This window comes from Malus sylvestris, chromosome 17, assembly GCF_916048215.2.
Source record: "Malus sylvestris chromosome 17, drMalSylv7.2, whole genome shotgun sequence".
NCBI classification, from domain to species: Eukaryota; Viridiplantae; Streptophyta; class Magnoliopsida; order Rosales; family Rosaceae; genus Malus; species Malus sylvestris.
Window position 1 is genome coordinate 11,409,192 of NC_062276.1, and position 27,995 is coordinate 11,437,186.

General features: G+C 39.8%; 1 protein-coding gene and 2 long non-coding RNA genes across 29 annotated transcripts in view; 1 reads left to right on the forward strand and 2 right to left on the reverse strand.

Annotated features, from left to right (window-relative positions):
- LOC126611107 (uncharacterized) overlaps positions 1–27,995 on the reverse strand; it is a 52,818-nt gene that overhangs the window by 23,230 nt on the left and 1,593 nt on the right. The window contains exon 2 of the long non-coding RNA XR_007618713.1: positions 1,161–1,582. This is a non-coding gene — a long non-coding RNA (uncharacterized LOC126611107). The remainder of the gene's footprint in view (positions 1–1,160; positions 1,583–27,995) is intronic.
- LOC126611104 (uncharacterized) lies at positions 158–27,994 on the forward strand. 27 transcript variants are annotated; one of them, XR_007618688.1, is made up of 20 exons: positions 158–801; positions 919–2,584; positions 3,082–3,176; positions 3,701–3,820; positions 11,722–11,820; positions 11,931–11,997; positions 12,093–12,134; positions 12,531–12,628; positions 13,647–13,756; positions 21,201–21,275; positions 22,562–22,622; positions 22,734–22,759; positions 22,842–23,203; positions 23,434–23,472; positions 23,525–23,629; positions 24,146–24,234; positions 24,787–24,875; positions 25,321–25,431; positions 26,577–26,737; positions 27,705–27,994. XR_007618688.1 is itself a non-coding variant. In XM_050279284.1 (13 exons), the coding sequence occupies exons 4-11, from the start codon at positions 11,818–11,820 to the stop codon at positions 22,750–22,752; spliced, it is 465 nt and encodes a 154-aa protein (XP_050135241.1). In that variant the 5' UTR covers positions 2,076–2,584; positions 3,082–3,176; positions 3,701–3,820; positions 11,722–11,817; the 3' UTR covers positions 22,753–22,759; positions 23,123–23,203; positions 23,525–23,752. The 27 variants fall into 27 exon arrangements, 2 of the variants coding, with proteins under 2 accessions (XP_050135241.1, XP_050135242.1); XR_007618689.1 differs by having other exon boundaries at positions 726–740; XR_007618695.1 differs by lacking the exon at positions 158–801 and having other exon boundaries at positions 2,069–2,584; positions 22,842–22,907; positions 23,123–23,203.
- Positions 4,693–18,072, reverse strand: LOC126611106 (uncharacterized). Its single transcript, XR_007618712.1, has 2 exons — positions 17,984–18,072; positions 4,693–6,935 (listed from the first exon to the last, which is right to left on the reverse strand). It is a non-coding gene; the product is annotated as an uncharacterized LOC126611106 (long non-coding RNA).

The window sequence follows — 27,995 nt, forward strand, 5'->3', positions numbered from 1 at the left end:
GTAATTTTATATATGAATCATAAACCCCAATTTTTTATCTCATCATTTTGGTGAAATAATCTTTTATATTTTTGTTTAAAACGAACAAAATTGTTTGTAGGGCGAGTTTTGAAAAATCCAGTGATTCACAAATAAAGATGGGCGTCCACATAATTGTAAACTTTGGCAAGGGTTGTCAAGGAAATAGGTGTCCAGAGGCAATGTTTGGGTGTAAACAGAACTACTCATATCAAACTCACGAAAACATCCTTGAATATTATTGGGTTACATGCGCGAAAACGTTTGAACTACCACCTTGGTTATTTCTTGAGGAAGAAGACGACGACGAATTGGTGAAAAATAGGGCGCTGATCTGAACAGCGGCTAAAAGCATAAATTTTCTTTGACCATCTGCACGAACAGAGCGCCAGAGAAATTGGGCAAGATCCGCATTTTTCAACATTTGTCTTATTAATTAGTTTCTGATGAAATTTTATTTGCATATTGTGGTTTTATCTGTTTGATGAGATTTAATGTAGATTTTGTATCTGGGTTCTAATGTTTTCAGTTTTTCACATATGTAATAACTTCGTACGTTAGATTGAAGAAGAGCTTTTTTTCCCTTTCGTATTCGATTTTCGGGTGTTCTCACTGTAAGTTTGGATATTTACTCGACAGTTACTCGACAGTTGTCATCAAAGATGTCTAGGAGATATGATAGCCGTACAACAATCTTCTCCCCTGAGGGCCGTCTCTACCAAGTTGAGTATGCAATGGAGGCCATTGGGAATGCAGGCACCGAATAAGGATACGTTGCAGCATGTGATTGACTTGAGATAGTTTTAGTGTGACGTGTTAATTGCATGCGTACTTCCCTTCCTACAACTTAAGTAACTTGAACAACTTTTACAACTAATTCTGTGGTTTGTTTTAGTGCAGATGCAAGAAGTTTTGCGCAATTCTTTAAACCCCAAGACACAAAACTACACAAAAGCAAATCAATCCACGAATTAGAGAAGAACAGACTGAAAGCAATAATCACTTGGACTTGCATTTTACGTTGGCTTCCCCAAATATTGAATTCCAACCGTTCGATGCCAGCTCTCCCTCCTCATCACCACCGTTGGATTCACCAGCACCGGGACATCTCCCTCTTCCAGCCCCAAACTCCGTATCCCTACCAATTCCTCCACACCCACCTCTTGCAAATCCTCCTCCATCTGGGCCCACTTCCTCACCCATCCCAAACCCACCACAAAATGGGCCTAGCCCACACCCACCAACCACAATCCCAACCCCACCCAAATCAGTCCTGAGCCCACCAGTTCTTCCGCCGCTAATAGCTTTCCCTCCACCGTCCGGACCGCCATCCCCTCCGCAGAAAAAGCCGCCACAGTTTGCCGTGTGAGGCGTGGTGAAGCCGACAGTGCCGGACCCGATAATCCAAGAAGCCCTGGACTATGCGTGTGGGTCCGGGGCAGACTGCAAGTCAATCCGGCCCAATGGGGTCCTGCTACCAACACATTGTTGTGGCATGCTTCGTATGCCTTCAATAGTTACTTGCAGAACACGAAGGTCGCTGGAGGCACTTGTGACGCAGGGACTGCCATGCTTGTCACGGTTGATCCAAGTAAGTCCAAATTTTCCCCATATCAAGATATTATTTTGGCATATTGCATTTGATATTTTCGCAGAACTTTCCTTCAAGGACACGTTGTTTCATTCAAGGACAAGTAGTCAGTTCTTTAAAATTTCAAACGTTATTTTATTTACATTAATCTAAATTGCGACTAAAAAATTAAATAAGTGTGCCTACGTAGTCTAAATTCCTTACTAAATCCAGTTTTCTTTGTTTTTAAAAGTTAATACAAATCCGAATTTTTGTTTTTTGGGTTAAGAACCTAATCGTTGTTAATGGCGGGTAACAGCAGGAGAGTACTATCACTTGACAAAACGATAGCTTTCGTGTACTCGATTATATTGTCCTTAACTGTAATGGTGAAAGTCCTAGGATGGGTACTAATTACTTATTCTAAAGTAGGGGGAGGGCAGGCACTGTTCACGTTTGTTTTGATTTTGCTTTATTTACAACAATACCAGCCGAATGGGAATCGGTTGGGAGGGTAATTCTCAAAATTTCAGAGGGTAATTTTGTCTATATGGCTTATCAGGGAGCCACTCGATTTCACGCTATTTACAGCAAAGCCGTCAGGTTTGGGCTGATATTGGGGGTGGGTTGGAAGGGCAATTTTGTCCTGTGCGTTTGAGACGGATTGGGGTGGGTTTAGGTTTGCTGTCATTCGGTGAGGGCTTTCGGGGATGGGAGGCCATGCCTCCGATAGAGAGAGAGAGACAGAGCGAGAGAGAGAGGGAGCGGGAGGAGTGGGGATCTCAGCACCATTGCTGCAGATCCTCGATTTCATTTGGCTTCGTTTACCCTTTCTGAAACCCTAGCAGCCACAACACCATCTCTGGAATAGCATCGGCTCCCTGCTTCCTAAAACCAAAACCACTCAAACTGGCCTTCATTTCTGTAACTCGGTGAGATGGAGGAGAGGAGTAGGGAGATGGGCTTGAGTCCGCGAACGGCGGAAGAGATCTTCAGGTTTGATAATTTTCGCACTTTCTCGAATTGATTCAGTGAATTTTTTTATAAATTACTCAGTTTTGGGTTTGAATCTTTATCTGGAAATCCAAAACGAAAAAACTGTGCTCTGCAACACGATTGACGATTTCGATGTCGGCTTCGTGAGATCTCTTCGATCTTTGCTCCCAATTTCTGTAAATTTGGGGTTTCTTGGGGTATAATGTTTTCAAACTCTGTTACTTATTGGATGTGAAGATCTAATTCAATTTGGTGATTAATATAATTAGATTGTATTAAAATTTTCATGATTTTGTAGAATTTTACGTTTTAATTTGTGGGTTTTGGAGAATTCTTCATTAAATTTCTGGGTTCTTTTGATGTGGGATTTAGTTAATTTTTGTAGCTTTTGTAAAATCCTTCGATTAACTTTTTTTGTTTTTTTTTCTCTTTTCGTATTAGCAAGTTATGGAACCAACTAAGATCAATTAACTTATAACTGATTCTTCTCTCTTCAGGTTCATGGATTGTTAACGAGAGTGTGGGAAAGAAAGGGTGCCTCACTGGTTAGGCACTTGAAATCAATTATTTCCATCGGAAGAACTACTTGGAGGTAAAGTTGAAGAAATAATTATTAAAGTACATTAAAAATTGTAACTTGCGTTTTGATATTCTATTACTCCACATGCTAAATCTGCTTGGACATTGAATGATGGAGGAGCTGGTTTCTTTTTTACTTAGGGCGTGTGGGATGAGATTTAAATGTGTGGCTCTCATGATTTGCATAAACATAACTTGGATATGAAAGTATAAGATATCATGAATCATATGTTATTTTCTAATTTGGATACATTATGTGAATTATTGCTTCTTTAGAAAAGATTAAGGAAGGTGGGTTCATCATGGGATTTAAGTTTTAACAATACAACTTCTTAAAATTGAGTAAATGCTCGCATTTGATAGAACTTTGAAGATGGATTTTCAGGTTCAAATTTTGGTTGTGTTTTGGTACTATGGAGTTTTTACTTTTATTTTATTTGGATGTATGGTTGGGAATGAGGTATCTGAAAATTTTGGAGAAAAATTAGCAGCTATTGTTTACTTGCAAAGTCTGTAACTTTCTTTTAGCTTTTGCAGTACGTTTGGGAGCAAGCTGAAATTGATATCATTGAGCACAAGACAAGAATAAGCCTCAATTTCCATCTCCTAAAAGCAGCAGAAGAAAATTAAACAAGCATTTTCATACAGCTAGAGGCTGTAAGTTGTTTATGTTTTTCCAATTATTACTTATTTGATAATATTTTGTTTTTCTGGTGAATTCTGAATTACTGAGAGACAATTACTCATGTGTTACAGGTGGTCACTGCCTGACATCAAAGACTTCTTAGAAGTGGCAGCCTTTAAGTCCGTTCATTTTTTAATGCGCAAGATGCAACAACAACAACAACAACAACAAAGCCTTTTCCCACTAAGTGGGGTCGGCTATATGAATCCTAGAACGCCATTGCGCTCGGTTTTGTGTCATGTCCTCCGTTAGAACCAAGTACTCTAAGTCTTTTCTTAGAGTCTCTTCCAAAGTTTTCCTAGGTCTTCCTCTACCCCTTTGGCCCTGAACCTCTGTCCCGTAGTCACATCTTCGAACCGGAGCGTCAGTAGGCCTTCTTTGCACATGTCCAAATCACCGGAACCGATTTTCTCTCATCTTTCCTTCAATTTCGGCCACTCCTACTTTACCTCGAATATCCTCATTTCCAATCTTATCATTTCTTGTGTGCCCACACATCCCACGAAGCATCCTCGTCTCCGCCACACCCATTTTGTGTACGTGTTGATGCTTCACCGCCCAACATTCTGTGCCATACAACATCGCTGGCCTTATTGCCGTCCTATAAAATTTTCCCTTGAGCTTCAGTGGCCTACGACGGTTACACAACCCGCCGGATGCACTCTTACACTTCATCTATCCAACTTCTATTCTATGGTTGAGATCTCTCTAATTCTCCGTTCTCTTGCACGATATATCCTAGGTAGCGAAAACGGTCGCTTTTTGTGATCTTCGCTAGATTGCTCCGATCATTAGTGTGGATAAGTATATAAATGGATATAGATAGGAAAGCAAACACAAGATGTACGTGGTTCACCCAGATTGGCTACGTCCACGGAATAGAGGAGTTCTCATTAATTGTGAAGGGTTTACACAAGTACATAGGTTCAAGCTTTCCTTTAGTGAGTACAGGTGAATGATTTAGTACAAATGACATTAGGAAATATTGTGGGAGAATGATCTCGTAATCACGAAACTTCTAAGTATCGGAATGTGGTATCGTCTTGACTTGCCTTATCTGTCTCACAGGTAGATGTGGCATCTTCTCTGGAAGTACTCTTCCTCCATCCAGGGGTGGTATCTGTAACTGGTGGAGATGCACAAGGTAATGTATCAATTTCACTTGAAGCTTACTTGTAGTTTCAGGCTTGGTCAAGCGCGATACAAACCATGTAGTAGGAGTCCCTCAAGTTGCCGAGCTAGGGGATTTGCTGAAAGAGGTGACAGACAAGGTAAGCAATCAGAGCTCCGGCTGATTGTTCACATTCTCCCTATCTTGCAGGCAGCATGAAGGATAAAGAGAAGAAAAATGAGAAGAGATGATATGGGATACTTTTGCTTTTGAAGAAGTAACTTTCCACAGGCTTATTCTTGAACTGAGCTGGAGGGTTTTCTGGTTTCCTCCAGAGTATAAGGCCGACTGAAGAATTTGAGGGTCAAAACAAGTCCATCAAATCTAGAGTACGTTCGACCCTACTGATATGGGATACTTTTGCTTTGACAGAGTAATGGATGTATCGGCACGTGTGCTGTTACGCTTGTCTCCACATGCTTCCTTGTATCCTTCTCACTTGCCCTATCTGTTCCTCAGGCAGATGCGGTATCTTCCCTGGAAGCATAAGATGTTGAAGATGAGTACTCGAGAGCAATGCCAGGTAAGTAAGTTCCAGGCAGTCAGTTCCTGGCTGGAAGCTTGATTCCAAGTGCTGACTGATTGCTCTCTTTCTCCTTGTCTTGCAGGTAAGAACAAGGCCAAAGGAAAAGACAGGGAAAAAGCATGATATGGGATACTCTTGCTTTTAACCCTGATGATATGAGATATTCTTGCTCTAGTATAACTTGTTTGCAGAGGTATTATCAGGGGGAAAGAAAGCTGAATATTTCGAAAGGCTTCGTTGAGAGTGCCCTCTCATATATGAGGAAGGGTTGAGCATTTTTGCAGGTCTGTCTGTCCGTTGGGGATGGAGGTTGACATATATAGGAGTCTCCTTAACAACAAGTAGTAATGCTATTCCTTTACCCTGTCAGAGCACTTTGAAAAAGTGGTCTGTGGTATGTGGAAAGCTGATGTTGCGTGTGAAGATTACAGACAGCTTTATCCAAGGAGATCCGGCTCTTGTAGTTGGGAAAGTGTTGCCTCTTCGGTTTTCGAACAAGCAATCCTATCAGGGATCTGGCTCTCGAGATTCGGAGAACGATGTCTCTTCGATTTTTGAGAAAGCAATCCTGCTGGGGGTCTGGCTCTCGAGATTCGGAGAGCGGTGTCTCTTCGATTTTTGAGAAGGTAATCATGTTGGGAGTCTGGCTCTCGAGATTCGGGGGGCGGTGCCTCTTCGATTTTGGAGCAAGCAATCTTGTTGGGAGTGTTTTCTCGAATGTGAGTAAAGGTTGGGCATGTTTGCTAGTCTACCTTGCCACGAAGCACAGAGGTTGACACACAGGGACTTTCCAATTATCCAGCAATGGTACTGTTCCTTTACCCTCTCTTCGATTTTTGAGAAAGTAGTCATGTTGGGAGTCTGGCTCTCGAGATTCGGAGGACGGTGCCTCTTCGATTTTGGAGCAAGCAATCTTGTTGGGAGTGTTTTCTCGAATGTGAGTAAAGGTTGGGCATGTTTGCTAGTCTACCTTGCCACGAAGCACAGAGGTTGACACACAGGGACTTTCCAATTATCCAGCAGTGATACTGTTCCTTTACCCTTGTGGGTAATAATATGGGGTAGCTAGACCTTCAAAATTTATGTGTCTAAACTTTGTTAGTGCTGTTTCTTTGCTATTCTTTTACCCGTCTTGGTCAGAGCGATGTAGTGGAAGCTGCAAGCTTCACGTGCTCAACTTTGGCAGAGAACTTTGGCAAAGTTATATGTGATACACATGAGCTACTATTGCGTGTGGGAAGTGGGTGATTGAACAGTAAGACTCATGTGCTTTCTACTTCACCAGAAGTCTTCGACAGAATGCCCATAATTTCCGCAAAGCTGAGTGTGCGTGTGACAGGTGCTGCCAAGGCTGGAAAAGTAGGTGCCTCTTCGATTTCTGGGATCGGCCCTCGTGGTCTCTGAGCAGCCCAACTTTTGAGAAAGCAAGCGCCTCTTCGATTTCTGAGATCGGCCTTCGTGGTCTTTGAGCAGCCCAACTTTTGAGAAAGCAGACGCCTCTTCGATTTCTGAGATCGACCCTCGTGGTCTCTGAGCAGCCCAGCTTTTGAGAAAGCAAACGCCTCTTCGATTTCTGAGCAGGCGCCTCTTCGATTTCTGAAGCTCCGTCGAGTGCAGATTTTTATAGGGCTGGCATTAAGTTCCAAAGCACACTTGAATCTCCACCAGTAGAAGCTCCATTCTTACACTTCTAAGATCTTGATTTGTTCGACCTCTTCTCTCTTCAACACCTTTGAAAATGTCTGGCCCCTCCGACCGTCGTTTTGACTTGAACCTTGTTGAAGAGGCAGCCCCGCCTTCTCCAGACAACATATGGCGCCCATCCTTCGTCTCCCCTACTGGTCCTCTTACCGTTGGGGATTCCGTTATGAAGAATGATATGACCGCTGCGGTGGTGGCCAGGAACCTTCTCACTCCCAAAGATAACAGACTACTTTCCAAACGATCTGATGAGTTAGCTGTTAAGGATTCTCTGGCTCTCAGTGTTCAGTGTGCAGGTTCTGTGTCTAATATGGCCCAACGCCTATTTGCTCGAACCCGCCAAGTTGAATCATTGGCGGCTGAAGTGATGAGTCTCAAACAGGAGATTAGAGGGCTCAAGCATGAGAATAAACAGTTGCACCGTCTCGCACATGACTATGCTACAAACATGAAGAGGAAGCTGGACCAGATGAAGGAATCTGATGGTCAGGTTTTACTTGATCATCAGAGATTTGTGGGTTTGTTCCAAAGGCATTTATTGCCTTCGTCTTCTGGGGCTGTACCGCGTAATGAAGCTCCAAATGATCAACCTCTGATGCCTCCTCCTTCTAGGGTTCTGTCCAGTACTGAGGCTCCGAATGATCCCCCTCCGGTGCCTTCTCTTTCTGGGGCTCTACCGACTGCTGCGACTTCTCCTAAGCAACCTTTGTGAAGGCTCTCTCTTGTTTGTTTATTTTGACTCATGTATATGTACATATTTGTAGCTTATCGGGGATATCAATAAATAAGCTTTCCTTCATTTCAACGTATTGTGTTAAATACACCAAAGCCTTCTTCTCTAAGTTCTTTGAATTTTCTTTTGTTGGAGCTTTGTGAGTGGAGCATGTAGGTTGAGGTAGTGTTCCCTTAATTTCCTGAGTGAGGAAAACTTCTCGGTTGGAGACTTGGAAAATCCAAGTCACTGAGTGGGATCGGCTACATGAATCTTAGAACGCCATTGTGCTCGGTCCTGTGTCATGTCCTTCGTTAGATCCAAGTACTCTAAGTCTTTTCTTAGAGTCTCTTCCAAAGTTTTCTTAGGTCTTCCTCTACCCCTTCGGCCCTGAACCTCTGTCCCATAGTCGCATCTTCTAATCGGAGCGTCAGTAGGCCTTCTTTGCACATGTCCAAACCACCGTAACCGATTTTCTCTCATCTTTCCTTCAATTTCGGCTACTCCTACTTTACCCCGGATATCCTCATTCCTAATCTTATCCTTTCTCGTGTGCCCACACATCCAACGAAGCATCCTCATCTCCGCTACACCCATTTTGTGTACGTGTTGATGCTTCACCGCCCAACATTCTGTGCCATACAGCATCGCCGGCCTTATTGCCGTCCTATAAAATTTTCCCTTGAGCTTCAGTGGCATACGGCGGTCACACAACACGCCGGATGCACTCTTCCACTTCATCCATCCAGCTTGTATTCTATGGTTGAGATCTCCATCTAATTCTCCGTTCTTTTGCAAGATAGATCCTAGGTAACGAAAACGATCGCTCTTTGGTATTTCTTGATCACCGATCCTCACCCCTAACTCGTTTTGGCCTCCATTTGCACTGAACTTGCACTCCATATATTCTGTCTTTGATCGGCTTAGGCGAAGACCTTTAGATTCCAACACTTCTTTCCAAAGGTTAAGCTTTGCATTTACCCCTTCCTGAGTTTCATCTATCAACACTATATCGTCTGCGAAAAGCATACACCAAGGAATATCATCTTGAATATGTCCTGTTAACTCATCCATTACCAACGCAAAAAGGTAAGGACTTAAGGATGAGCCTTGATGTAATCCTACAGTTATGGGAAAGCTTTCAGTTTGTCCTTCATGAGTTCTTACGGCAGTCTTTGCTCCTTCATACATATCCTTTATAGCTTGGATATATGCTACTCGTACTCCTTTCTTCTCTAAAATCCTCCAAAGAATGTCTCTTGGGACCCTATCGTACGCTTTCTCCAAATCTATAAAGACCATGTGTAAATCCTTTTTCCCATCTCTATATCTTTCCATCAATCTTCGTAAGAGATAGATTGCCTCCATGGTTGAGCACCCTGGCATGAACCCGAATTGGTTGTCCGAAACCCGTGTCTCTTGCCTCAATCTATGCTCAATGACTCTCTCCCAAAGCTTCATTGTATGACTCATTAGCTTAATACCCCTATAGTTCATGCAATTTTGTACGTCGCCCTTATTCTTGTAGATAGGCACTAAAGTGCTTGTTCGCCACTCATTTGGCATCTTCTTCGTTTTCAAAATCCTATTGAAAAGGTCAGTGAGCCATGTTATACCTGTCTCTCCCAAAACTTTCCACACTTCGATTGGTATCTCGTCTGGGCCTATTGCTTTTCTTTGCTTCATCTTCTTCAAAGCTACAACCACTTCTTCCTTCCGGATTCGACGATAAAAAGAGTAGTTTCTACACTCTTCTGAGTTACTCAACTCCCCTAAAGAAGCACTCCTTTCATGTCCTTCATTGAAAAGATTATGAAAATAACCTCTCCATCTGTCTTTAACCGCATTCTCTGTAGCAAGAACTTTTCCATCCTCATCCTTGATGCACCTCACTTGGTTTAGGTCCCTTGTCTTCTTTTCCCTTGCTCTAGCTAGTTTATAGATATCCAACTCTCCTTCTTTGGTATCTAGTCGTTTATACATATCGTCGTAAGCCGCTAACTTAGCTTCTCTCACAGCTTTCTTCGCCTCTTGCTTCGCTTTTCTATACCTTTCACCATTTTCATCAGTCCTATCCTTGTATAAGGCTTTACAACATTCCTTCTTAGCCTTCACCTTTGTTTGTACCTCCTCATTCCACCACCAAGATTCCTTTTGGTGTGGGGCAAAGCCCTTGGACTCTCCTAATACCTCTTTTGCTACTTTTCGGATACAACTAGCCATGGAATCCCACATTTGGCTAGCTTCCCCCTCTCTATCCCACACACACTGGGTGATTACTTTCTCTTTGAAAATGGCTTGTTTTTCTTCTTTTAGATTCCACCATTTAGTCCTTGGGCACTTCCAAGTCTTGTTCTTTTGTCTCACTCTTTTGATATGTACATCCATCACCAACAAGCGATGTTGATTAGCCACGCTCTCTCCTGGTATAACTTTGCAATCCTTACAAGTTATACGATCCCCTTTCCTCATTAGAAGAAAATCTATTTGTGTTTTTGACGATCCACTCTTGTAGGTGATCACATGTTCTTCTCTCTTCTTAAAGAAGGTGTTGGCTAAGAAGAGATCAAATGCCATTGCAAAATCCAAGATAGCTTCCCCATCCTCGTTTCTCTCCCCAAAACCATGGCCACCATGAAAACCTCCATAGTTGCCTGTCTCCCTGCCCACGTGTCCATTTAAATCTCATCCTATAAATAACTTCTCCGTCTGAGCAATTCCTTGCACCAAGTCTCCAAGATCTTCCCAAAATTTCTCCTTCGACCTCGTATCCAACCCTACTTGAGGTGCGTACGCACTAATCACATTGATAAGTTCTTGTCCTATTACAATCTTGATTGCCATGATTCTATCTCCTACCCTCTTGACATCTACAACATCTTGTACCAAGGTCTTGTCCACGATGATGCCAACACCGTTTCTCGTTCTATGTGTGCCCGAATACCAAAGTTTAAACCCTGAGTTTTCTAGATCCTTTGCCTTACTACCAACCCACTTAGTTTCTTGTAGGCACATAATATTTATCCTTCTCCTCACCATAACTTCCACTACTTCCATAGATTTTCCCGTTAAGGTTCCTATATTCCACGTTCCTAAACGCATTTTGCTCTCTTGAACTCTACCCTTCTGTCCTAGCTTCTTCACCCTCCCCCGTCTAATAGGATCAAAGTACTTCTTTTGTGTGTCCCGGGTAAAGTTGATAGGAGCATATGCTCCCAAACAACTTTGAGTGGAGTCGTTCGAAAAGAAGTTTCTATGGCCCCCTTGCTCATTTAACACTGCATCCGGGTGCCGATGGAGATACAGCGACCCTTGCTCACTTATCACTGTGCTCGGGCCGCACAGCGCGCCACTTACGGGTGACGCCCTAGCTTTAGCGCTATTTTGTTCTGGATTCATTTTCATAAGGATTCGACGTGATCATGGAGTGCCGGCTGTCGACTACCTGACGCCCTCCCCCTCCTCCTTTATCCGGGCTTGGGACCGGCCAAATGCGCAAGATGCAAGACAACAGAAAAATCCGAAGAACAGAGGAGTTTACTATCGGCCAGGACATAAAATATGAAGAGATGAAACGTTTTCATCAACATGATTCTTGGAAATAAGAAGTGTGCTTATGTTTTTGTCACAGATCCTGAAGAAAACTATAGATCTGCATGCATTTGTATCTTCAGAGAATTCTAACTGTTTTGAGAAAATAATCTCAAAACATATGATGTGAAGTGGACTTGGCTGATAATTCATTTTGATTATGTATATGCAGAATTAGTAGCTGAGAAAATAGAATGGGCAAGTATACAAATGGATTTGATTTGATTCTTGGAGCTGACATATATCTTCACAATTGTTAATTTTTATCATGGTTAGGCAGCATGACTATATTATTTGCTACTAACTGAGAGAGTGCACCTGCAATTCAAGCCCTTAACGTGTTCTTTATTTATTTTTTTTATATTGAAATTCATTACACAGCGTTGGTGGTGGGTACCTGATACGGTACCTCTGGCTCTCTTCTTCACTGCAACAAGTTGCCAGAAAAGTAAGTCGAAATCGTGATGCATAATTTCCTTTCATTTTTTAATTAATTTATGAATGTACTTTCATCATAATGTATTTACTTCTTGGGCAGTGCAGCATTTACAGAAAGGGATGCATCCATTCTTTTCCCTGGTACAGGTATTGACCTCTGTTAAATTTGATTTTCCTAAGCATTTTCTTTTATTTAAGGTCAAAACTATTTATGAGTCATATTTATCATCGTCATGCATTGAAAAATGTTGTAATTATTTCTCTCTCTCACAAAATTAGTAGATTTGAAGTCAGTAATTGACTAAATCATTTGTATTTTGTTTGAATGCAAATGTCTTATTAGTTCATTTATGATATTTATTGTGAGTGTTAAACTATTATTCTCATAATTATTTAAATTATGTTTCTTACCATAGTAACTAAATAGTTAAAAAAATCTAAACAAGAATTAGTATGCAGTTTGTTGAATCCGAGTGATATTTATATATGCCCTCATTTCATCTGAAAACCGGCTTTTATGCTTGGTGACAATGTGTTTTTCAGTTTACTGCAGCCAACATCGAATTCTATCTAATTGGGGAAAAGGTCCAACAGATTTCCACTGGATCCATCAAGCGCATGATTAAGCTTTTGAGATTTTTGTAAGTAATTCTTTTGTTTGTTCCTTTAAGTTTTGCATATATGATTTTTTGCATTTATAAGAGTTAAAATCAAGTTTTTTTTTTTTTTTTTATGAGAATGCAGGTTTTGGATTTAGCATTTGATTTTCTTTGATGGGATTTTGAATTTATTGTGTGGAAATTGGGTTTCATCTTTTGCATTTATAAGAGTTAAAATCAAGTTTTTTTTTTTTTTTTTTTGATGAGAATGCAGGTTTTGGATTTAGCATTTGATTTTCTTTGATGGGATTTTGAATTGATTGTGTGGAAATTGGGTTTCATTTGAATCTGAAAAATCTGAATGTTTAGGGTTTTTGTTTGCTGATTATTGTTTGTTTTATTTGTATTTTTTTGAGTTATATTTAATTTATGTTTATATTGGGAGGTATCTTTAAGGTTTAATAGAATAGATGAGTGGATAAGGTTTCTCAACTTTTAAATTGTTTTGTTATCAACGTGCAACACCTATGCTCACAAAGTCCTAAACTAATCTTATTAAATTAAGGAGTTGGCCGACCACTTACAAAATGATGGAATCAAGGAATAAAAAAAAAAGTGGTCCATTTCCCACTGTCCTAACCTGTCTCCCCCTACCCTTAGCAGAATTAAATTTTTGTTTTGAAGTGTATGCCATTTCGGATAATTTGGGCTTGATTTTGAGCACGTTGTTAAGATTATTAATCACACTTTTTCATGGTAATTTAGATGAAAAAAAATGCTGAATTTGGGGGCATGGGGGAGTGGGAATGCAGAGATAGAATTATGGGTTGAGTAGTGATGCTGAATATGGGGGTATGGGGGAGTGAGAATTTCAGAGAGAGTGAGGGAGGGGTGGGGTTGGTTTTGAAAGATTTGCTCTACCTAGGATTGTTCCTATAAGATTTCGACAGAGTTGTCTCTCTAAAATTTGTACCCTTTTCTGGCGTTTGTAGGGTTTAGGTTTCATCAGATGGTGTTTGTAATGTTTATACTGAACTGTCGACTCTTTTATTCTATGTAGGTGAAATTGAAGGTCAGTAGATCTCTTAAATTGATGAGGGGGCTACAATTCGTACAAGGAAACTAGCCAGAGATATGCTTCTATTTTGGAAGAAAGTAGATAAAGAGATGGTATCCTTCTCTTCTCCTCTGGAAATGCATTGAGTACAAGAAGTACATGCATGAAAATATCAAAATGCATGTCTTTTTATCCTATTGATCTTAAATTTAGTCCTATATGATGATGTGTAGTAGACCTCAAATTCATATCTTGAAATATTTGTGTCTAAAGTTCTGTACATCTTATGTTTTGGGTTTTTTCCTATTTTAGGCTAAATAAAAAAATTATTATGAAGTTTGGATAGTCATTTAGAATTTTGGTGATATTGAGAGTTGCTGAAGTAGGTGATGAAGGAGGAGGGGACGGAGAAGGTGAAGGTACTGATGGAGAAGGTTATGAAATTGGTGAATTTAAGTCTAAAGACACTATTATTTTGCTTATTTGCACCACTGATATATAATAATTTTCATCAGAAACAATATGTCGAACTACTGCTGCTTCATCAGAATTAGCAATTGAAACAACAACAACAACAACAAAGCCTTTTCCCACTAAGTGGGGTCGGCTATATGAATCCTAGAATGCCATTGCGCTCGGTTTTGTGTCATGTCCTCCGTTAGATCCAAGTACTCTAAGTCTTTTCTTAGAGTCTCTTCCAAAGTTTTCCTAGGTCTTCCTCTACCCCTTCGGCCCTGAACCTCTGTCCCGTAGTCACATCTTCGAACCGGAGCGTCATTCGGCCTTCTTTGCACATGTCCAAATCACCGGGGCCGATTTTCTCTCATCTTTCCTACAATTTCGGCTACTCCTACTTTACCTCGGATATCCTCATTCCCAATCTTATCCTTTCTCGTGCCCACACATCCCACGAAGCATCATCATCTCCGCTACACCCATTTTGTGTACGTGTTGATGCTTCACCGCCCAACATTCTGTGCCATACAACATCGCTGGCCTTATTGCCGTCCTATAAAATTTTCCCTTGAGCTTCAGTGGCCTACGACGGTCACACAACACGCCGGAAGCATTCTTACACTTCATCCATCCAGCTCGTATTCTATGGTTGAGATCTCCATCTAATTCTCCGTTCTCTTGCAAGATAGATCCTAGGTAGCGAAAACGGTCGCTTTTTGTGATCTTCGCTAGATTGCTCCGGTCATTAGTGTGGATAAGTATTTAGAGATAGGAAAGCAAACACAAGATGTACGTGGTTAACCCAGATTGGCTACGTCCACGGAATAGAAGAGTTCTCATTAATTGTGAAGGGTTTACACAAGTACATAGGTTTAAGCTCTCCTTTAGTGAGTACAAGTGAATGATTTAGTACAAATGACATTAGGAAATATTGTGGGAGAATGATCTCGTAATCACGAAACTTCTAAGTATCGGAGCGTGGTGTCGTCTTGACTTGCCTTATCTGTCTCATAGGTAGATGTGGCATCTTCTCTGGAAGTACTCTTCCTCCATCCAGGGGTGGTATATTTAACTGGTGGAGATGCACAAGGTAATGTATCAATTTCACTTGAAGCTTACTTGTAGTTTCAGGCTTGGTCAAGCGCGATACAAACCATGTAGTAGGAGTCCCCCAAGTCGCCGAGCTAGGGGGTCTGCTGAAAGAGGTGACAGACAAGGTAAGCAATCAGAGCTCCGACTGATTGTTCACCTTCTCCCCATCTTGCAGCAGCATGAAGGATAAAGAGAAGAAAAATGAGAAGAGATGATATGAGATACTTTTGCTTTTGAAGAAGTAACTTTCCACAGGCTTATTCTTGAACTGAGCTGGAGGGTTTTCTGGTTTCCTCCAGAGTATAAGGCCGACTGAAGAATTTGAGGGTCAAAACAAGTCCATCAAATCTAGAGTACGTTCCACCCTGCTGATATGGGATACTTTTGCTTTTGACAGAGTAATGGATGTATCGGCACGTATGCTCTTACGCTTGTCTCCACATGCTTCCTTGTATCCTTCGCACTTGCCCTATCTGTTCCTCAAGCAGATGCGGAATCTTCCCTGGAAACATAAGATGTTGAAGATGAGTACTCGAGAGCAATGCCAGGTAAGTAATCAGGTAAGGGGCTCTAGGCAGTCAGTTCCTGGCTGGAAGCTTGATTCCAAGTGCTGACTGATTGCTCTTTCTCCTTGTCTTGCAGGTAAAAACAAGGCCAAAGGAAAAGACAGGGAAAAAACATGATATGGGATACTCTTGCTTTTAACCCTGATGATATGAGATATTCTTGCTCTAGTATAGCTTGTTTGCAGAGGTATTATCGGGGGGAAAGAAAGCTGAATATTTCGAAAGGCTTCGTTGGGAATGCCCTCTCAGATATGATGAAGGGTTGAGCATTTTTGCAGGTCTGCCTGTCCGTTGGGGATGGAGGTCGACATATATAGGAGTCTCCCTAACAAGTAGTAATGCTATTCCTTTACCCTGCTTGGTCATAGCACAGTAGTGGGAGCTGCCAGTTTCACATGTTTTAACTCTGTCAGAGCACTTTGAAAAAGTGGTCTGTGGTATCTGGCTCTCGAGATTCGGAGAACGATGCCTCTTCGATTTTTGAGAAAGTAATCATGCTGGGGGTCTGGCTCTCGAGATTCGGAGAGCAGTGTCTCTTCGATTTTTGAGGAAGTAATCATGTTGGGAGTCTGGCTCTCGAGATTCGGAGGGCGGTGCCTCTTCGATTTTGGAGCAAGCAATCTTGTTGGGAGTGTTGTCTCGAATGTGAGTAAAGGTTGGGCATTTTTGCTAGTCTACCTTGCCACGAAGCACAAAGGTTGACACACAGGGACTTTCCAATTATCCAGCAATGGTACTGTTCTTTTACCCTCTCTTCGATTTTGAGAAAGTAGTCATGTTGGGAGTCTGGCTCTCGAGATTCGGAGGATGGTGCCTCTTCGATTTTGGAGCAAGCAATCTTGTTGGGAGTGTTTTCTCGAATGTGAGTAAAGGTTGGGCATGTTTGCTAGTCTACCTTGCCACGATGCACAGAGGTTGACACACAGGGACTTTCCAATTATCCAACAGTGGTACTGTTCCTTTACCCTTGTGGGTAATAATATGGTAGCTAAACCTTCAAAATTTATGTGTCTAAACTTTGTTGGTGTTATTTCTTTGCTATTCTTTTAGCTTTCTTGGTCAGAGCGATGTAGTGGGAGCTGCAAGCTTCACGTGCTCAACTTTGGCAGAGAACTTTGGCAAAGTTATATGTGGTACCCATGAGCTATTGTTGCGTGTGGGAAGTGGGTGATTGAACAGTAATATTCATGTGTTGTCTACTTCACCAGAGGTCTTCGACAGAATGCCCATAATTTCTGCAAAGCTGAGTGTGCGTGTGACAGGTGCTGACAATGCTAGAAAAGTAGGTGCCTCTTCGATTTCTGAGATCGGCCCTCGTGGTCTCTGAGCAGCCCAGCTTTTGAGAAAGCGAGCGCCTTTTCGATTGATTCGGAGAACGATGCCTCATCGATTTTTGAGAAAGCAATCATGATGGGGGTCTGGCTCTCAAAGATTCGGGGAGCAGTGTCTCTTCGAGTTTTGAGAAAGTAATCATGTTGGGAGTCTGGCTCTCGAGATTCGGAGGGCGGTGCCTCTTCGATTTTGGAGCAAGCAATCTTGTTGGGAGTGTTTTCTCGAATGTGAGTAAAGGTTGGGCATGTTTGCAGGTCTACCTTGCCACGAAGCACAGAGGTTGACACACAGGAACTTTCCAATTATCCAGCAATGGTACTGTTCCTTTACCCTCTATTCGATTTTTAAGAAAGTAGTCATGTTGGGAGTCTGGCTCTCGAGATTCGGAGGACGGTGCCTCTTCGATTTTGGAGCAAGCAATCTTATTGGGATTGTTTTCTCGAATGGGGGTAAAGGTTGGGCATGTTTGCTAGTCTACCTTGCCACGAAGCACAGAGGTTGACACACAGGGACTTTCCAATTATCCAGCAGTGGTACTGTTCCTTTACCCTTGTGGGTAATAATATGGTAGCTAGACCTTCAAAATTTATGGGTCTAAACTTTGTTAGTGCTGTTTCTTTGCTATTCTTTTACCCTTCTTGGTCAGAGCGATGTAGTGGGAGCTGCAAGCTTCACGTGCTCAACTTTGGCAGAGAACTTTGGCAAAGTTTTCTGTGGTACCCATGAGCTATTGTTGCGTGTGGGAAGTGGGTGATTGAACAGTAAGATTCATGTGTTTTCTACTTCCCCAGAAGTCTTCGACAGAATGCCCATAATTTTCGCAAAGCTGAGTGCGTGTGACAGGTGCTGACAAGGCTGGAAAAGTAGGTGCCTCTTCGATTTCTGAGATCGGACCTCGTGGTCTCTGGGGAGCCCAGCTTTTGAGAAAGCGAGCGCCTCTTTGATTTCTGAGATCAGCCTTCGTGGTCTTTGAGCAGCCCAACTTTTGAGAAAGCAAACACCTCTTCGATTTCTGAGATCAACCCTCGTGATCTCTAAGCAGCCCAGCTTTTGAGAAAGCAAACGCCTCTTCGATTTCTGAGCAGGCGCCTCATCGATTTCTGAAGCTCCGTCGAGTGCAGATTTTTATAGGGGCTGGCATTAAGTTCCAAAGCACACTTGAATCTCCACCAGTAGAAGCTTCATTCTTGCACTTCTAAGATCTTGATTTGTCCGACCTCTTCTCTCTTCAACACTTTTGAAAATGTCTGGCCCCTCCGACCGTCGTTTTGACTTGAACCTTGTTGAAGAGGCAGCCCCGCCTTCTCCAGACAACATATGGCGCCCATCCTTCGTCTCCCCTACTGGTCCTCTTACCGTTGGGGATTCCGTGATGAAGAATGATATGACCGCTGCGGTGGTGGCCAGGAACCTTCTCACTCCCAAAGATAACAGACTACTTTCCAAACGGTCTGATGAGTTAGCTGTTAAGGATTCGCTGGCTCTCAGTGTTCAGTGTGCAGGTTCTGTGTCTAATATGGCCCAACGCCTATTTGCTCGAACCCGCCAAGTTGAATCATTGGCGGCTGAAGTGATGAGTCTCAAACAGGAGATTAGAGGGCTCAAGCATGAGAATAAACAGTTGCACCGGCTCGCACATGACTATGCTACAAACATGAAGAGGAAGCTTGACCAGATGAAGGAAACTGATGGTCAGGTTTTACTTGATCATCAGAGATTTGTGGGTTTGTTCCAAAGGCATTTATTGCCTTCGTCTTCTGGGGCTGTACCGCGTAATGAAGCTCCAAATGATCAACCTCTAATGCCTCCTCCTTCTAGGGTTCTGTCCAGTACTGAGGCTCCAAATGATCCTCCTCCGGTGCCTTCTCTTTCTGGGGCTCTACCGACTGCTGAGACTTCTCCTAAGCAACCTTTGTGAATGCTCCCTCTTGTGTGTTTATTTTGACTCATGTATATGTACATATTTGTATCTTATCGAGGATATCAATAAATAAGCTTTCATTCATTTCAACGTATTGTGTTAAATACACCAAAGCCTTCTTCGCTAAGTTCTTTGAATTTTCTTTTGTTGAAGCTTGTATGTTGAAGCTTTCTGAGTGGAGCATGTAGGTTGGGGTAGTGTTCCCTTAATTTTCCGAGTGAGGAAAACTTCTCGGTTGGAGACTTGGAAAATCCAAGTCACTGAGTGGGATCGGCTATATGAATCTTAGAACGCCATTGTGCTCGATCCTGTGTCATGTCCTTCGTTAGATCCAAGTACTCCAAGTCTTTTCTTAGAGTCTCTTCCAAAGTTTTCCTAGGTCTTCCTCTACCCCTTCGGCCCTGAACCTCTGTCCCATAGTCGCATCTTCTAATCGGAGCGTCAGTAGGCCTTCTTTGCACATGTCCAAACCACCGTAACCGATTTTCTCTCATCTTTCCTTCAATTTCGGCTACTCCTACTTTACCCCGGATATCCTTATTCCTAATCTTATCCTTTCTCGTGTGCCCACACATCCAACGAAGCATCCTCATCTCTGCTACACCCATTTTGTGTACGTGTTGATGTTTCACCGCCCAACATTCTGTGCCATACAGCATCGCCGGCCTTATTGCCGTCCTATAAAATTTTCCCTTGAGCTTCAGTGGCATACGGCGGTCACATAACACGCCGGATGCACTCTTCCACTTCATCCATCCAGCTTGTATTCTATGGTTGAGATCTCCATCTAATTCTCCGTTCTTTTGTAAGATAGATCCTAGGTAACGAAAACGGTCGCTCTTTGGTATTTCTTGATCTCCGATCCTCACCCCTAACTCGTTTTGGCCTCCATTTGCACTGAACTTGCACTCCATATATTCTGTCTTTGATCGGCTTAGGCGAAGACCTTTAGATTCCAACACTTCTCTCCAAAGGTTAAGCTTTGCATTTACCCCTTCCTGAGTTTCATCTATCAACACTATATCGTCTGCGAAAAGCATACACCAAGGAATATCATCTTGAATATGTCCTGTTAACTCATCCATTACCAACGCAAAAAGGTAAGGACTTAAGGATGAGCCTTGATGTAATCCTACAGTTATGGGAAAGCTTTCGGTTTGTCCTTCATGAGTTCTTACGGCAGTCTTTACTCCTTCATACATATCCTTTATAGCTTGGATATATGCTACTCGTACTCCTTTCTTCTCTAAAATCCTCCAAAGAATGTCTCTTGGGACCCTATCATACGCTTTTTCCAAATCTATAAAGACCATGTGTAAATCCTTTTTCCCATCTCTATATCTTTCCATCAATCTTCGTAAGAGATAGATTACCTCCATGGTTGAGCGCCCTGGCATGAACCCGAATTGGTTGTCTGAAACCCGTGTCTCTTGCCTCAATCTATGCTCAATGACTCTCTCCCAGAGCTTCATTGTATGACTCATTAGCTTAATACCCCTATAGTTCATGCAATTTTGTACGTCGCCCTTATTCTTGTAGATAGGCACCAAAGTGCTCGTTCGCCACTCATTTGGCATCTTCTTCGTTTTCAAAATCCTATTGAAAAGGTCAGTGAGCCATGTTATACCTGTCTCTCCTAAAAGTTTCCACACTTCGATTGGTATATCGTCTGGGCCTATTGCTTTTTTATGCTTCATCTTCTTCAAAGCTACAACCACTTCTTCCTTCCGGATTCGACGATAAAAAGAGTAGTTTCTACACTCTTCTGAGTTACTCAACTCCCCTAAAGAAGCACTCATTTCATGTCCTTCATTGAAAAGATTATGAAAATAACCTCTCCATCTGTCTTTAACCGCGTTCTCTGTAGCAAGAACCTTTCCATCCTCATCCTTGATGCACCTCACTTGGTTTAGGTCCCTTGTCTTCTTTTCCCTTGCTCTAGATAGTTTATAGATATCCAACTCTCCTTCTTTGGTCTCTAGTCGTTTATACATATCGTCGTAAGCCACTAACTTAGCTTCTCTGACAGCTTTCTTCGCCTCTTGCTTCGCTTTTCTATACCTTTCACCATTTTCATCGGATCGGTCCTCTTCGATTTCTGAGCAGGCGCCTCTTCTGATAAGTTCATGCCCATTGAACGCATCAACTTATTGTATATATGTATCTGATATATGTGACTGTTTGAATCAGGACTTATCGAATGAAGGCAGCAGCAAGGGAATTTGAGCCTTGGCCTGTAGAGATACGATTTTGCAAGGAAGCTAGGTAGCTTTCTAAACTTATTGGATGTGAAGATTTGATTGATCAAATTTGTGAATAATGTAATTGGATTTTATTAAAATTTTCATCATTTTATAGAATTTTTTGTTTAAATTTGTGGGTTTTTTTTCATTTAAATTGTGGGTTTTGGAGAATTGGTGCAACCATATCTCACTTCCTCTGGTACTCGCTCTCTCTCTCTCTCTCTCTTTCTCTCTAAAATCTCTGTTGGGTTTCTACCAATATGTCAATTTGTATAATTTATTTTTTGATGTGAGATTTGGTGCATTTGATTTGGGTTATGGTTTTGAGATGTTATTTGGAAGATTTCATTTTTGAGTTGGATTCATGGTTTTTGCTTAAAATCTTTTTTTTTTCTTTTTTTTCCTCTTATGGTCGCTGTAGCTTGCTGTGCATGTGGTATTTTCTTCCATGTCCAATATTATCCAAATTCATTACTGCATTTCAAGAGCTTGCGACTTATAACTTCGCTCCCAACTCCCAAGTGAGTCTTAGATAGCAAATCACCCTAATCGGCACACTCTAATCGATTACAAGTTTTGGATCCTACACACTTTGAAAGGGTTTCCAGAAAAGACATCTTTCCAAAGGCAAGTAGTGACACTGTCAATTTCCTCAACTAATCTTCACTGGAATTTTCTCCGTCATCCTATATATTGCAGCATTAACACATTTGATAAGAAATTTTCAGTTTCTGGTCACTTAAGATGGTAGGAAAATGAACACAATAAATTATCCATGGTCTTTATCTTGCTAGCTGACAACTGGAAAGTGCCTGAAGTTATTAGTTATTAAACTCTTCCTTTTTGTTTGAAATGCTGGTGGTGTTGGACAAACGGGATAAAAGAAATGGTTGTTGCCCTGTATTTTACTTTTTTGGTTGGCAAGAAGCATGTTCAGTTGATTCAATTTATTCTTTTACTTTCTATGACAAAGCAATCCTTTGCAGTCCTTTGGTATCAAGGGTTTTTTTTGAACCAGCATCCGTGGTATTTTATTGATTCACTACCCGATTAATAAAACTCATATTTTAATTTTATGGATTTTTGGCGTCTGATTTTGGTTTTTGATGTTTTCTCAGCGATTGACTTCTTTGGTGTTCATTTTTTTATGTTTTCTCAGTGGTACAGTGACTACCAGAATTACTGGGTTTTCGATTTTATTAGAATCGGTTTTTAAGTCGCCGAGTCTGTATCTTTTTTGGTCAGTTTTGTTTTAATCTCATAATCTTTGTTTCTTTCATCGCTAAATTTTGAACTTAAAACATGCAGACTCTAAGGGACACCATCCATCCAGAGTATCGTCATGTTGTCGAGAGGCGAGTTTTTACAGGTTTGAACCCCTCACTTGCCACTCATCAGTGGTTGCTATTTCTGGAACTTCTACTTGAATTTCTATGATCTGATTTTATAGTTTATTTCTCTTGCATTTTGTGAATCTCAGTGATGGGCGCAAGAGCTGATGAAGAGGTAAAACTTATTGCACTGTTGAAATTACAGTATATCTATACCACTGTGAAAGCTCATTTTCTAATTATTTTACTTTGTACAGACAATTGAAAGATTAATTGAGACAGGAGATGGTGAACAAATTTTCCAGAAGGCAATCCAAGAACAAGTGGGAGGCCAGATTTGTCAAATATCCTTTTTTATTCTCTGCCCCCAGATAAGCACTTTTTACAATCGAAATTGTGCATTCTCTCACAAACTTGACACATTTTTTGACATCTTAAACAATTAATTTTAAGCTCCTAACTCTTCTAGCTTGGGTTGTTGAAAACTTAATTTTCTGATTAAGATTGATCATTTCCAAAATTGTGTATCAAATTGTAGATAATGGACACTCTGGTCGAAATTCAAGAGCGACATGATGCTGTTAGAGATCTTGAGAGGAAGCTTCTCGATTTACAACAGGTATCTTCTTAGTTTGTTCAATGATGTGTACTCTCTGATGGAAATGAAGTTGCTATATAATACAGATGTCTAACATAGGCCTTACTTTTTAGAGTTCACTTTACAATTTGGTATTGCCGTATTGAATATAATAACATTTTATATTACATTGATCGGTATTATTTTAAAGTATATATAAAGATTAGTTTATAGGTGTATGCACTTAATATTGGATATATAATATTTTTCAGGTTTAGTTTGATTCCAACTCCTTTTTGAATAAAAAATTGGTAAGTTCGGGTCAATTTGATTATTTCTTGCTTTTCTACTGTTTTTCTGCAGCTTATCTGCTGCCTGTCTGCTCTCCCCCTTTTCTGCTACTGTCCATTGCCTTGAACAAAAAAAAAAACCCATTTGCCAAAGCCACCAAAGCCACAAGAAAAGAATGTATGATGTTGGTGTTTTGTGTATCTGTTTCACATCTGTGAATGAAAAAAAAAAAAAACATTGTAATGTTGGTGTTTTGTGTATGTGTTTCACATCTGTGAATGAAAAAAAAAACCATTGTAATGTTGGTGTTTTGTGTATCTATTTCACATGTGTGTTGCAAAAATTTGATTAGAATTGGTGGATTTGGGTAAGAAACTAAGAAACCGAAACATTTCTTTCGGTTTTAAGAGCGGAAATGGACATGCATGTGTTTCTCTTTGTGAGATATAAGGGATTGAGGAATTTTGAGAGTGATGGCTAGCTAAGGAATAGAGAAGGAATAATTTTTTTGTTTTGGGATCTAGAGTTTACTGCAAAGTTGATTTCTCTTGATTTTTTGTTGTTTTAATATCTTTTGTTCATGTATTTGAATGGATTTTTTTTTAATTTCTGCCTATTTATGTAAATCCCTATTCAATTTGTTGGATTTCATCAGAGAGTATTGGGTCTAATCATTTCCTTTTAATTTTTCAGGTTGTTTTTTTATTTCTATAGGGGAGTTGCAGGTGTCCGTGTCAGATTCATAAGGAAAAAGAACCATTTTTGTGGATATATTGAAACATGTAAGAAATTGTTCTCTACTAACATATTAGGAAAAATTAGAAATTTTCCAGTAAATTTGTTCTCTTTCGGTTAAGTAGTTTAGGCAATATGGACAGATTACTTCAAAATTCAAATTGAATGATGGTTTATTGGTGTGAATTATGTTACATGTTTAGCTATTCTAATAGATGTATATGTATTAATCTTCAATTTATCCCCATTCTCTTATGTTGTTTACTAAACTGTTGTGCACTATTGCTGCACAACCTCTGATGGTTCCATTGTTGGGCAAAAAATTGAGATTAAATTTAATTACAAAATAAAAAACTAGATCGCTACACAGACTCTGATGTTGTTTGCATATTTAGTTGTTTTGTAACTTAGTTGATTTGGGTTTGTACAGTTTTTTTTCGTCTTGGAGCCACTGGCTTGCAGGTTTTCGAGTGTTAAATTGTTTACTCCTTGCTATAATATATTCAACAATAACATGTTAACAATTGTTTTAGACAACATGATCTGACCGCATTTCCAAAACAAATTAAAAAAGTAATGATTGAAAACCTTTTTTAAAGTCTGCTTGAATCAGGCCTTATCGAATCAAGGCAGCTGCAAGGAAATTTGAGCTTTGGCATGTATAGATACGATTTTGCAACGAAGCTAGGTACCTTTTAGACTTATTGGATGTGAAGATTTATGTGATCGAATTTGTGATTAATATACTTGGATTTTATTAAAATTTTCATGATTTTATGGAGTTTTTCGTTTAAATTTGTGGGTTTTAGTTTAAATTGTGGGTTTTGGAGATTGAATATGTAAAGGCTGCTTGAGAAACTAACAATATACAAAATTTGAATGATTCTATTTGTTTCTATCTGTTTTTCCGGATTTGTCTGCTATTGGCTATTCTGATTTTCTCTGGCTAACGGACTCTCTGAAAATGTGTTTTGGCTTTTTTAATTGAAAAACTAAAACTCATTTCATTTGTCGACGATGATTTGTTATGAGGTATTGCTATAAAATGGAGAAATTAACACTGATTCTATTACTATGTGTACATCAGTTTGTAATATCTAATCTTAAAATATATATATTTTTTTGGTACTCAGAAAGAAGGCACTCAAATTACTTCTGCTCCAACCCATTTCAACAATTTATCAAGCTTTAGTTGAAGCTCCTGGGAAGCATATCCATTATATTGCCAACCTTGAAAAGCCTTGGTAAATAATGTCAGTTGTTGCTTCTCCAACTCTTTTCCCTAATTTAAGCTTTTTAAGCTTCATTTCCTTTTTCCTATATGTAGTTTTGATTGTGTTGGGAGTTAGCATCTTTGGTTTCGACATTGTTTTGTTTGTGATAGATCTCAATATATTGCAAATATTTTGCAAGTTGAGGTGCTAAAGATTTTGCATTAACTTATTTTTTCATTTGCCCGTGTTCTAATCCAAAAGGTTTAAAGTTGGTTGAATATTACAAACTGGTATAAGTTTGGTTATAATAAAAGAAGTAATATAAATTATTACTAGGGGTGTGACATCCACACACCTCATTTTACTTCTCACACACCTTTTTAATTTTCGGCCATCGGATCGGATGAATTGAAGAAGATCAATGGACTGAAATTATCAAGGGGTGTGTGGATAGCACACCCCTTATTACTATGACATAGTAACATTGCGAGAGGTCTTTTATTAATCTCTATCTATGACAGTACGAAATATATCATAGATGAGACTAATATTTAAAACCATGTTTATGTACTGGTGAAATACAAGCATCTATATTTCATTGGAAAATCAGGTGAAATACAGGTGTTTTTATTTGCAAAAAATTCAGATATGGTGTCTTAATAACTTTCTCATGCTATTCTATTTGATTCTTTAATCAAAGTTTTGTAGCTTTTAGATTTGGTAGATGTTAGTAAATTAGGTAGTAAAAAGTACTCTTTTGCTTATTCTCAATGTAGTCAAATTTTCTCAAGACGATTTGAGTGGGGAAAAACAATGTCAAACATATGTCGTATATATAAACGTTTCTTTTGGTTGTGAAGATAATACTATGGAGTGTGGGCATATTTGAATTTCCAGTTTCCTCGACTGTATTCAATCTCCCATTTCATTATAGAGACCTCACGTAGTACTTAATTGTTCTCCACTAAGATGCATGCTTTAGTACAATCGAATGAAAAAAAAAAAAAAAACCATTGCAATGTTGGTGTTTCGTATATCTTATTTATAACAATGTTTTCTATTGCAAATCATTGCCACAACAATTTATATACGCAAGGTCCATGTGGCTATTATGCATGCATTATTTTCTTCTAACTGAGGATACGTTTTAATTAGTTCCTCCCTTAATTTTTTAGGTACATTGTGGTGTTGAAAGTTTTCCTCATTATGCTCCTATGCCCAGTTGGTCGGGTGTATATGACATACAGTGAGCTCAGGGACACAGACAGGTTAATTCATCCATGATGTTGAGCCCTGTCTTGAATGGTATCTTGGGCGCCGCGTTTTAGATGCTTAGGTATATGATTGAAGTGTTATCTGTAGTTTTTCTTTTTGAATTCATAATATTTGCAACTATAAAAAATAATATACTTTTATACCTTTGTTTCTCTTTTCTTTGTTTTCATGAAAAATTAATTGTCATTGGCAGCACTAAAGAAAACCATCTTTCTGCATTATTCTCCACTTCATACATAGTTACATGATTTTAGGTTTAATATCTAGCTTTTTAGTTGTAGATTACTTATATGGGTCTTTAACTACAATATCAAATTTCTTATTTTGTCATGTTTTTACTTTTGACTTGCTGATATTTATTTTAGAATCTGGAATTATATCTAATATTTGTTTATTTCCTGTCTTATTCCCTCACTGTCTCCAGATTTTAAATTTTGGTAAGAACCATGAAAATGACTGAAAAGTACAATGTTGTTTTTGAAATATATATTAGCATCCCCTTCTCACCCAAATGCCAAAATCAGGTGGCTTGACTTGAGGTGTTTTCAGATATTGTAATTGAATCAACAATTAGGTTACACTTTAACAAAAATATGTAAAAAGGGTTGATAACCACATTTTTAAGAGAGAAGTACTATTTTGTCTTTGATAGTTAACAGATTTGTGGTTGAGTCAATAACATGCTCTGAGTCTGAAATCTTTGCTCTTCTCTTTTGCATTCCCAAAATTTGTTTCCTGTAGCTTGGGAAGAAAATTTTGCAAACTGTGCAAGATCCTTTACATGTGCAATTTGGGATGCTCATTTTGCAATCCAACAACAGAAAAAAAGTTTAAAGTCTTAATTGAAAACGTTAATTCCCAACCATTTATAACAGGATAGCTTTTTAAGTGTGAATAATCATATTATTTGTTACACATTGCTGTATAACCATTTGTGTGGTAGGCAGATCAACTACTTTTTTAGCTGTTATAATTTCTTTGTTTGACATACTAATTTTTCTTTATTTGGTTGATTTGTTTTGTAACAGGAACCAAAGAGAAAAAAGAATGAGCTCAAGAGTGCAATATCGTTGAAAATCAGCACTAAACAAGTTATGTAAATCCTATCAACTCTCTACGTATAGAAGGTTCTGCAAATATAACTAAGCTACCAACTAATACTTAGTAGTCAAAGTACTCCAATGTTTGGAGTACATCGGTAAAATAGGAGCGACTTTATTTTGGGCATCTCTTAATATGTATATATCAGTGTACATAGCTAAGCTATAAACTACTACTATATACTTAATATAAATAATTTGTGCATGTTCTATATAAAT